General features: G+C 45.0%; 3 protein-coding genes across 3 annotated transcripts; 2 read left to right on the forward strand and 1 right to left on the reverse strand.

The window, feature by feature from the left end:
- Positions 1 to 980: 980 nt before the first annotated feature.
- On the forward strand, positions 981 to 2,105 carry PtA15_10A458 (uncharacterized protein; the record flags this gene model as incomplete). Its single annotated transcript, XM_053160635.1, has 4 exons — positions 981 to 1,256; positions 1,335 to 1,492; positions 1,597 to 1,762; positions 1,848 to 2,105. 4 exons carry the CDS (start codon positions 981 to 983, stop codon positions 2,103 to 2,105), a joined length of 858 nt encoding a protein of 285 aa, XP_053024590.1.
- An 818-nt stretch (positions 2,106 to 2,923) lies between these two features.
- Positions 2,924 to 3,475, reverse strand: PtA15_10A459 (uncharacterized protein; the record flags this gene model as incomplete). The annotated part of the gene is made up of 3 exons (XM_053160636.1): positions 2,924 to 3,142; positions 3,243 to 3,314; positions 3,392 to 3,475. The coding sequence occupies 3 exons, from the start codon at positions 3,473 to 3,475 to the stop codon at positions 2,924 to 2,926; spliced, it is 375 nt and encodes a 124-aa protein (XP_053024591.1).
- A 1,462-nt stretch (positions 3,476 to 4,937) lies between these two features.
- On the forward strand, positions 4,938 to 6,645 carry PtA15_10A460 (uncharacterized protein; the record flags this gene model as incomplete). The annotated part of the gene is made up of 3 exons (XM_053160638.1): positions 4,938 to 4,970; positions 5,084 to 5,332; positions 5,437 to 6,645. The coding sequence occupies 3 exons, from the start codon at positions 4,938 to 4,940 to the stop codon at positions 6,643 to 6,645; spliced, it is 1,491 nt and encodes a 496-aa protein (XP_053024592.1).
- Positions 6,646 to 11,904: the final 5,259 nt, after the last annotated feature.

The raw sequence follows: 11,904 nt of genomic DNA on the forward strand, positions 1-11,904 counted from the left end.
CTCAAATCTTGTGGTTCAATCTGTATTTAGATTCCTTGGCGTGATTTACCCCCCAGATCGACCGACTCAAGTTTGTTTATCCATGCATTGAGCAAAGACTCTACAGTTTTCTTCGATTGTGGCATTTTTGTTCTCGAAGGACTATTCATTCTCGGTTTTACCTTCCCTTGTCTTTTTTTTCTCCTCTTCTCGTCTGTTTTTTCTCGTTTCCTTCTATTCTTCTCTCGTCTTTCGACAGTTAATGTGTACCTTTCCGCTCTCGTTTTATGTACTCCTACTCTTTTATATAAACACAGGATTTGATATTTATTTGGCACCATAATCCTATTTGTTTCGCGTCCACTAACACAATGAATCATGTTCAATCAGCCGCACCCAATAAAAGTTGCGAAAAATCGCAATCACCCAGGGTTATGACTTGGCCATCTTCAAATCTCCTCTACATACATGTTGAACTTTTGAATGCCTGGCCCACCAGGCACGGGTGACAACGAATGAACTTCTTTTACAAACCGCGAAACAGTGCATGTTGCTATCACCCCGAACTTAGCTATCACCCCCGCCCGCGATTCTCGCCGTGGCGAAGGATTTATCACTCAATACTCCCAGAAAAAAACAATGACCGAGGTAGCCTAGTTCCTTGAATCCAGATCCTAGTCGGTCACATTCGCCGAGTGGGCTATGTCACCACGAAATGTCCTTGTATGTAGTCTACCGTTGCCAAATGCTTCGTTACCCTGCTCAAGCTCATGTTGGTCCCCAATTTTGCGGTGAACCGAAAATCTGATAGCGCTGTAGCAAAGATCCTTGGAATCGACTGCTGGATAAATAGAGGTCGGTTTGACAGACTAATCCAAATACCACTCACCATCTTCACCATCTTGTCTATCTTCACCACTCGACTTTCATCTGTTCATTTTATATTCATTAACACAGTTACACCCTCAATTCTCATTACCTTTCAAGAAGATTCATCCCCAATGGCATTCTTACGCGACATTGTATCTGTCTTGATGGTCTGCATGAGCTACCAGGCTGTTCTCGGCTACCCCCAGAATGCCAATACTGGCGCGGGTTTTCCTGCACCCGAGCAATCCAACGAACAGTCTCCTACGGTGCAAAGCTTTTCCAAACTTTCTACCTCCTGTCAGCTCGCCGCGAGTAGTTTACTGGGCGGCTCATTCGGACAATGCGCCGACCTGATGGGACTGGTCTCAATTATGGAATCGAAAGATTCCATTATTTCTCCGATCAACGTGGGTTTAGCTTTGTAGCGACAACATGAAGAGTGCACATGATTAATCTTTGATTCTTTTTCTCTTTTCGAACCTTAGGATTGGGTCTCCCAAGCATGCTCATCAGCACCCTGTGATCAGCAGGCGTTAGGTTCTGCGAGCGAAATCATCAAGAGCGGCTGTCAGATTGACTTACAGGAGCAATCGGTCGCAGCTGTGACTATCTATTCCATCATCACGCACTACAAACAAACTAGGTGCGGTAGCATTTTATGTATCATCCAAGACCCCCACTGCACATCGCCCCCCTGCCGTGCATAGATGCTAATGTTTTCTACGCCTTTTTTCTGACGATTTTCAGAGATATGTTTTGCACGCAACTTAAGGCAGATGGAAGCTTCTGCCTTCCTTCGGTGTTAGGAAACGTCGAGGCTCAAAGCGGCGAAAAAATCACTGTTTCTGAAGTGATTTCATTGATTGCCGGAAAACTTACGCGAGCCGACCGGGCGTTTCTGTCTGTTTCAAAGGTACGTCGAGATCATGATGAATTCAAAATGACTCTGGACATTTGATCTCATTTTATTTTAACCTATTTGTTGTCTGGTACTACAGGAGGCCTACTGCACTGATTGCGGCCAGGCAGTCGTAAGTCAATCAGCTATTATGATTGATGCGATAGCCAAAGACCCCGCCGGAATCATTTTCGACTACGATTTCATTTCCAACGATACCGTCCACAAGTTTACCGACGTCTGCGGCCCTTCTTTTGGGGACAAAGCTCTACCCGCCACAGTAAGAATTGCTGAGCCCAAATCTGAAGATTCCCCGCAGGAAGACTTTGACAACGCAGCCTTAGGGTCTCAAGAATGAGCATATCTCTCCGGACCAAAATTGGTCGATTCATCGCTACAGGGCTCCCTATCTGTTTTCTTGATAAACTGAAACAAAGTCTGGATGATTGTTTCAATATTTCATGTTATATAAAATCTTCTGTCTTCCTGTGAATCATGTTTATAGTTTAGATTCTTGTTTCCATTTATGCTTCTTTCTGTATTTAAAAGCTACATTGCAAATGGCATTATTTGTCACTTAAAACTACAAGCCCAAGTCAAACCCACTATTGAGGTAATGGCGGGAATTGTCTATACGGCCATAAGTTGGATTTCTAAGGCAAGACAAGTGTCTGCATTGTTTCTATCAATCCACAATCACGATAAATTAAACCATGCATGAAAGCAATAATCCATTCTTCCAAAGATTTATTTTGGTTAACTCTAGCGATGTCAATCTCTATATAAAGTGAGCTCCATATCTTTATTGGACGCAAGTTTGAGTAGGTGCATTCAATTTTCAAACGAGGTGTAAGATGAAAAATAGTTCAAAGCAGGAATGTAGAGGAGGGATTAGATTTGTGAATGGACTGGAGGTTATTCGAACAGAGTGGATAAATAGAGCAGTACAAGAACACGTTGCATGGAGACCGAGGTTGAAAACCAAAAACGACGAGAAGAGTTACATTTTGAGAAGAATTACATGTTTTTAGGGGTTTTTTGTTTCGACAAGACACCAGACCGATTGCTGACTTGCATCTCCTCTTGTTCTCCACGATGAGCGCGGATTACGCAGGCGGTTTGAAAACGATGATTAGGACTTTAAACAAGCTGACGAGCTTCAAGTGTATCTGCCGGTTAATTCTTGCGTTTAGGTGGGCGTATCGTTGCCTGGGGATCATCCAGAACCTTTCCGACAACCTGCTCCAGACCCTCAGATGAATTCCCACTCTCTCCGATCATCTTGAGCCAGTCCGATTGTAAAGGCAGAGATGCCCGTGGGGTCTTCTTGGTGCTCTTGATGCACTGGAATCCTGCGCGCTTAAACTTGCAAACATCGGTCATGATTGCTTGAACCTATTCATATTGTCAGGAATCAGAGAATAACCCTTGTTAGGAAGCACTTGCTTGCAGCCTTTTTCGGATAAAGAAATCTCGAGCTAGTCCGAAAGCTCACGATAGTTTGATCGAGGTCTGAGCAGACCGGTGGCAATTCTTTGAACACTTCGAGATCTATTGATGATAATTGCTGAGAGAAAAATGACGATATTGCCCATGTGTCAACCTGCGAGTGAAATGAGAGCCGATGCAATGGTTCCTACTAACGTGGAAATATATATCCACAGGACTCAGCTCGCCGGAAGAATTTTGGGGACTTGAAGAGGGAGCCGATTGTTCAGAGTTGGTCATGATGGGTTCGAGTGAGGTGTTATTATAGAAAGGTGTTATCTCTGACAGCGGAAGTCAGTTTCTCCCTGATCTGAAGTCACTGTGTTTCAAGAATTCTCAGAATTCGAGGGGAGGAAGAATTTTATCTATGGTAAAAACCAGTGACACGGGTATAACATCTTATATGTGTGTGTTTCCTGCATTGTAACCTCAGTCGAACGGCGGCAACCACAGTCGTTCCACGAGAAGCATGGAACTAGCCACGCTGAGTTAGAAAAGCATGCCAGCAAACAAGCCATACATGGATAATTAGGTGACCTTATGTGCCCTACTGGTAGTACGACTCAGTTGGTATTCTAAATCTAGCCTCGTCAAAGCTAAAGCTCTGGTGACTGGTGTGTCAACTCTGCAAGCTTGTGTTCGACATATAACTTCCACGAGTAGGTGGAGTGGTGGGCCTGAGAGGAGTATTCATATACAAAAGCCGTCTAGTGAGGTCTAGTGATCCAGGTAGTAGGGTATCATCGAACGATGTCCTTCAGGTTGTAGAAGTTCCTGAAAGATCATTTTCGAGTTAACTCTGGTACATCGTTCAAGAGGAGCGACTGCCAGCGAGCTCTTAAGGGATTGTAAAAACCTTGTGGCTGCCTTTAGTTCTAGCAGGAGACACAAATCTGTGCTTATCTAAATAGTAGATTGCATCCGGTGTGCTACATGAAGCCTTGATGATTGATATCTCTAACTTAACACAAGTCCCCCCTGGTGGGAGCGCTGTGGCTGGCGGCGAAGCCGCCCCTCCCGCACCGGAGGGCTCTCCTGCGGAGAGCCCTCCGGGCGGGGTCCCCCGGACCCTCCGTTCAAGAGGCTTAGTTAAGCTAGTTGATATCTTGAGTCAGAGTTTCCTGATAGCTGGTCGCCAGTTCAGCAAGTCCTTTAATGCGCCTGGACTCTGGGGTTAGCTTTTGAAGGAGTAATTCTCCTCACCCCAAGCGAAAAATAACCAAATCTATCGATCTGGCGTCTTCGAAGATATCTCGATTGGACCAGGAGGGATAGCTGAGAGTGAGGAATTGCAGTTCATTTTCTTTTGCGATCATCGCGGTCAAACACGAAAGAAGCGAGGATGGTGATCAGGTGATGTCGAGATAGGAATGTGCTGTAGCACTCCGAAGAATGGATATCGCCATTAAAAATCAAACTCGTTGAGAACCAGCCTCAACCAACATTCCTCCTGACCGTCTTCTGAGCTCTCCTGAAAAATGTATTCGTGGCACAGCACTTTGCGGGGAGAGCGGTGCCAGATGGGCCAGGGCCGATAAGGACGTTCTGGCTTGTTCTTGCAACTGTAGAAATCCATTCAGCCTCCTTCTGTACATATTCTTCGCTCTGTGACGTAGAGTTGCGCTTGCCCCATTGCCCAGCTTCTGACCAGAACCTCTGATATCTACCACTTTGGACGCTAAACATACATAGCTGGGGGAAGATGGCGTTCACTGACCAGCCGATCAGAAACCTCGTAAGTCCAGACTTCTCTTCGCCTCGTTGGTTGTGAGTAAAGTATATGTTTGGTAAAAAGATGTCAAGCAAGTCTGACGGCTATAGGCGATTGTTTGTGCATTTGGGTGGTAGCTGGTCCCCTTCGTGGCTCTGCTCGCCGCGTTGTGGCTTCGACCGATTCTCCAAAGACTGCCCGCCCCTGAGCTAGCAAAGCTTCAACTGACATCCTTAAATGGTACCCTGCACTCCAACGAAACTTGCAAGATCATCCACCATCCTGCTGGTTCGCTGAAGTACTGCGAAGATCTCCTGCATTGGAAAGAAGCCGGCGTTGCGATTGCTAGCTGTGATCAAGGTCGTCCAGAGTGGAATACGGTTCTGGTCAGTCTCGGCTGTGGTGCTCGGATGATTCTAGGCACTCGATCTTTTCGACGTTGATCTCATCCTTCTTAAAATGTGTTTCATCCATGTGCGTATCAAAATAGGGTCCACTCAAGAATCCCGATCCACGAGGGCGTCTATTTGTGTATCATCTCCCTGAAAACGAGCCTAGGGCCCCCATCAAGCAACCCCAGCCTTGGGTCTACGAGCTCGAACTAACTGGCTTTCCGGCCGGCAAAGATTTCCATCCGCTCGGTTTAGAGCTCCATCAGCTCACCGAAAACTCTGCCAGACTGTTCCTTGTCAACCACCGTAGAGATAGGAGTGTTATCGAAGTCTTCAAGCTCGAGTTCAACTCACCTGCAGGATCATCGTCCGAAGATTCCAAGTCGCAAAAGCTGTCCCTCACTTGGGAACGCACCTTGGCTCATGCCTTGATCTCAACCCCCAACGCTATTGTCGCACTCGATTCAAACTCCTTCCTCGTCACCAATGACCACTACATCAATCGTCGGGCACACCCCGCATTGCACGTTCTTGAGACTTGGCTAGCTCTCAGGGGTGGTAGTGTGGTAGAAGTAAGATTCGGCGATCAGCCCAAAGAGAACCTCAACAAAACAGAAGTGATTGATGCTGCTGCACTCAACAAAACAGAAGTGATCGATGCTGCTGCACTCAACAAAACCGAAGTGATCGATGCTGCTCCACTCAACAAAACAGAAGTGATCGATGCTGCTGCACTCAACAAAACCGAAGTGATCGACGTCACTGAATGGGAGAACGTGGAGGCGTGGAAGACCATTGATGGGATCCCATTTGCAAACGGCTTAGCATTGAACCCAAGTAGATCAACCCTAGTCGTAGCGTGCTCGATCACACAAACGTTATGGTATTACCACCAACTCAAGCCGATTGGCTCGAACCAGCGACTTGCTTTCAACCCGATTGGCTCACGAAAGCTCAGCTTTGCGCCCGACAACATCCACTTTGATAGCCCCCACAGATTGATCGCTGCAGGCCATCCCCACGGTCTATCCTTACTCAAGTTCTCCTGGCATCTTGAAAAGGGTAAACCGGCGGGTAGCTCGGTTGCCGTCGTCTTACACTCCGACCCCGACGGACCTTTGAACCCTCATCGAACTCAGGTACACAACATCTTAGTAGATGATGGAGAGTTCTTTGCCTCTTCCACTAGTGCCATCATTATTCCTCAATCCACAAGACTCAATAAAACAGATCATCCGGAAAACAAGCTCATAGTCACTGGACTGTATCAGACCGGTCTGTTGGAATGTGATTTGTCTTCAGAATGATACTAAATTTTCACATCTAGCCCCTCTTCCCGTTCCGTCATATCTCTGCTTTACTACTATACCCATGTATTTTTCGTGTCTTCCATCCTTTGGAATCAAACAATAGAGTCATGACCCAGGTGTCTCACCAAAAATGTTTGCTTAACATCATTCATGCAGATTAAACGGGGCTCGGCCCTGGTGCATGAGGCCATTTGAAGAGACAGCTCAGACAAATGCTAGTCTTAAGAACGATTACATCAGTGAAAACCTGGAAAGCAGCGACATGGCCTCTTGACATTCTGTTACAAATCAGAGTTGCACATGGTCCAAGAGAAAAATAACAATGTGGTTCTTACTGGCAAAACATCCGGAGCAGGTCGCGCTGGAAGAAGTGGCGGGTAGAGGATGGACAGGGGTTGTTCCTATTTCAACATGTGATTTGGTCTAAGGCTTTGCATACTATGAGTATGTATTCATGTAGGTCTCAAGAGTAAATACAAATAAGGACTATAGTGTGCTGCAGCTACCAAAATGATGTAATACCAGGAAGGGCTCAAGTCTATGTCAAGCACCAAGATGAGTGCCCCTCATATACCAGCGCACTGTTTAATTAGCCTCTGATCAAGGACTTCAGTCACAGTGCACAAGGAAAACCAACCCATTTCAAATCCTAGCCACAAGCCCCTTTTTGCAATTGAGTGTAAAGTAAAGTACTATGTCCCATTGTAATGATATTTGTAGCTAACTATAGCTTCACTGGAACAGCCATCTATTCAGATGATTTCTTCATCAAATGATGGTCCTGATCACAACATAGTGATTTATACTCTTGTACCCCACTGGGGGACCCCCAGTGAGGACAAGATGAAGCCAGAGCTCTGTGGTAAATCAAAACAAGAATTTTCTCCTGTAAATACCATGTACTTTGATCCAGATAAAGGTTCTAATTGTATTCATTTACTTCTAATCTTTACTTGGTGTTTTATCACATTCCTCAGTCTCAATAACCGTGTTGAATCCAAATCCAAACCCCTCTCACATTTTCCAACACTATCAAAACACTTTATCTATTCCAAAAACACTCCCCACAATCAACCAAGCTTCAAAGAAAAAGAAAAAAAAAAACTACTTTTGCACCACTAACTCTCAGAATGAAAACCTTGTTTGTTTCTAATGCTCATCTTTGATCTTCTTCTGGCTCAAAAATGGTCTACTGGAGGACTTCCTGTTGATCTGGAAATTCAGATCTGGGCCAACAGATTTCAGATTTTACAGGGAAATTTAAAAGCTCCCCAAAGTGAATAATCTGGCTCTGGATCACTTTATATGATCCAGAGCCAGATTTCAGATTTTGCAGGCAAATCTGAAATTCCAGATTTATTCAAAGTTCACGGGAAGTCCTCCACTATTTGAGAATTCTTTTGAATTGAAAATCTCAAACAGCTTTGAGCATCTTCACCATGGGACCTATATGGCTCAAATAGGGTGTCAAAAACAGATATAGGGCCTGCACAGATTCTATTTCTCCACCCTGAGGAATGCATTGAATGGTGAAAGTCTACTGATTGGGAGTGTGGTTTGCGTGAGAGTTTTGAAACCTTCCAAGGTGGGAAATGTTCACACACAATAGGTGTTACGAGCTGCACCCGCGCGCCGTAAGCTGCCCCAGGGCATGTCATCTTGTACATACATGTCACAGCTCCACTGCCTGTAGTGTGAGCCAGGGGGAGATCATCCAACTCTCCCCAGCTAGCAATTTACCATCTAGCTAGAAAGACCCGCGCACCAGAACCCCAGACCCCTCCTCACTGCACAGCCAAGCCCTAACAATAGGGTAATAGGGCTGAGAGCTATTTAGCTGGATGTATGAGGCTTGAGAGGGAATTTTTGGAATTCTAATGTCTTTGATCATGCCCAAATGGGATGTCATACTTGTGTCTTATTTTCCTGCTGACAAAGACTCAGCCAACAAGTCTTGGAAATTGGGCCCGGACGCTGATAAACAAGTTGCCCCAGATTCAACCCAAATCTGATCCATGCCAGCCTTGACCCCACCACCATGCTCTTTTTTCAAGGCCTGCTTGCCCTGACCATTTTGGTCTGCCCAGGCCCAGGCATCCATTGAGGTAGACTTGGACAATCTCCCAGAATTGCGCAGCTATGATTGTATTATCTTTGAAAGACATTACATTTGGTGATAATTATACAGGTGGCATTTTAACTACATTGGTGCCTTTGATAACACAGGGCTCCAAGGAGCGGTAAAATTTTTTGATGTATTGTGTGATGAACCTTCATTTGATGTCTGGTTGAAACCAATTTTGCCTCCTATCTGTTGGCTGGTTCTGTGTTTCTTAAATCTTTATCCTTCAGCAAGATCCTTACAACCAACATGGAGGAAAAGCCAGAAAAGAAATCAAATCTGAAATGATTATGTTAAATTATAAAATTGTCTATACTCTCCTAGAAGGATCCGGAAAATGGCTCAGGGTCTTCTGGAGCTGTAGTGAGCTTCTCCTAAGAAACTTTCAAATCATCCATAACTTTGTTCTATGGCATAGATAACACAACTGTAGAACCAAATATTTTTTTTTGAATTGAAATTGTAGTTCACCTTTCAACTGTATTAAAAGTGGGAATTGACTTGGTGAGTATACTATTTATGTAGACACAATTTTTTGTTGGGGAATATGAAATGAGTTTTTTTTTCAAGATTAATACATTTTCAAGATTGATGCATTGAAATAAAAATGTGAGCACCTTGAAGATTTGAATTTGAAATGAAGGCAAGAAAAAATGCAACTTGAAGCCCCAGATGTTTTGTGAGTAGCCAGAGTTTTTCTAAGTATATAATTAGGTTTGAATCATCAGGATGGGCTTTGGAAACCACAGGTGGGTAGAAACCAAAAAGGAATTGCTTTGAGTTTTTAGGGTGTGCTTTGGACACTTTGTAGAGGTTATAGTGTTTGCTTGTTTGATACTGGTCAAGTACCATTTTGATATTGTATGGTGCTAATATTTATTGCCTTGATACACAGGGAATGAGGAGGCATTCAACACAGGGGTGGAGAAAAAAAGCCATGGATTTGAAGAGGCAAGCCTGCCTTGGCTTCTAGTCAAAAAATATTTGAGGAAATTTCTCCCTGTTTTTTGGTTGCACCATGAAAGTTGCACACTCCTAATAGAGGAGTGTGCTTTGGCACACTCCTAATAACGGAGTGTGCTTTGGCACACTCCTAATAACGGAGTGTGCTTTGGCACACTCCTAATAACGGAGTGTGCTTTGGCACACTCCTAATAACGGAGTGTGCTTTGGCACACTCCTAATAACGGAGTGTGCTTTGGCACACTCCTAATAACGGAGTGTGCTTTGGCACACTCCTAATAACGGAGTGTGCTTTGGCACACTCCTAATAACGGAGTGTGCTTTGGCACACTCCTAATAACGGAGTGTGCTTTGGCACACTCCTAATAACGGAGTGTGCTTTGGCACACTCCTAATAACGGAGTGTGCTTTGGCACACTCCTAATAACGGAGTGTGCTTTGGCACACTCCTAATAACGGAGTGTGCTTTGGCACACTCCTAATAACGGAGTGTGCTTTGGCACACTCCTAATAACGGAGTGTGCTTTGGCACACTCCTAATAACGGAGTGTGCTTTGGCACACTCCTAATAACGGAGTGTGCTTTGGCACACTCCTAATAACGGAGTGTGCTTTGGCACACTCCTAATAACGGAGTGTGCTTTGGCACACTCCTAATAACGGAGTGTGCTTTGGCACACTCCTAATAACGGAGTGTGCTTTGGCACACTCCTAATAACGGAGTGTGCTTTGGCACACTCCTAATAACGGAGTGTGCTTTGGCACACTCCTAATAACGGAGTGTGCTTTGGCACACTCCTAATAACGGAGTGTGCTTTGGCACACTCCTAATAACGGAGTGTGCTTTGGCACACTCCTAATAACGGAGTGTGCTTTGGCACACTCCTAATAACGGAGTGTGCTTTGGCACACTCCTAATAACGGAGTGTGCTTTGGCACACTCCTAATAACGGAGTGTGCTTTGGCACACTCCTAATAACGGAGTGTGCTTTGGCACACTCCTAATAACGGAGTGTGCTTTGGCACACTCCTAATAACGGAGTGTGCTTTGGCACACTCCTAATAACGGAGTGTGCTTTGGCACACTCCTAATAACGGAGTGTGCTTTGGCACACTCCTAATAACGGAGTGTGCTTTGGCACACTCCTAATAACGGAGTGTGCTTTGGCACACTCCTAATAACGGAGTGTGCTTTGGCACACTCCTAATAACGGAGTGTGCTTTGGCACACTCCTAATAACGGAGTGTGCTTTGGCACACTCCTAATAACGGAGTGTGCTTTGGCACACTCCTAATAACGGAGTGTGCTTTGGCACACTCCTAATAACGGAGTGTGCTTTGGCACACTCCTAATAACGGAGTGTGCTTTGGCACACTCCTAATAACGGAGTGTGCTTTGGCACACTCCTAATAACGGAGTGTGCTTTGGCACACTCCTAATAACGGAGTGTGCTTTGGCACACTCCTAATAACAGAGTGTGCTTTGGCACACTCCTAATAACGGAGTGTGCTTTGGCACACTCCTAATAACGGAGTGTGCTTTGGCACACTCCTAATAACAGAGTGTGCTTTGGCACACTCCTAATAACGGAGTGTGCTTTGGCACACTCCTAATAACGGAGTGTGCTTTGGCACACTCCTAATAACGGAGTGTGCTTTGGCACACTCCTAATAACGGAGTGTGCTTTGGCACACTCCTAATAACACAGTTGCCGGTGAACCGGAAGAGGATGATTGGCTGGGCAATGCCCTCACCTTGAGCTGGCTGGTGCGCCTTCCCAGGGTTAAAATGGTTAAAATGGTCATGTTGGTCAGAACAAAGGTGGCAAGAATACAAATCACCAGGCAATAGCCTCTTATTGGTCTATTTGTACAACTGCTGCAGCCAAGTAATGCACATAAGGACAATTGAATATATTCTCATTGTGTTGTTGGAGGGTTGTGGAAGAGGTGAGGATATTCAAATGGGCTTTTTTGCCCTTTTTCAAAAACACCCTCAGGTCCTGTCTTCACAGAAATAAAATGGGTGTGAGCAATTTGGATTTGGGGATGGAATGGGTTGGGGCTGTCTCCTTAATTGAAATCTTCCAATATATACTCCAATGACAAAAGTCAACTGGCCTCCTTGAAATCTTCCTCTTTCATGTCCTCCAACTTGTTGTGATCAACCCG

Source organism: Puccinia triticina, chromosome 10A (assembly GCF_026914185.1).
Source record: "Puccinia triticina chromosome 10A, complete sequence".
NCBI classification, from domain to species: Eukaryota; Fungi; Basidiomycota; class Pucciniomycetes; order Pucciniales; family Pucciniaceae; genus Puccinia; species Puccinia triticina.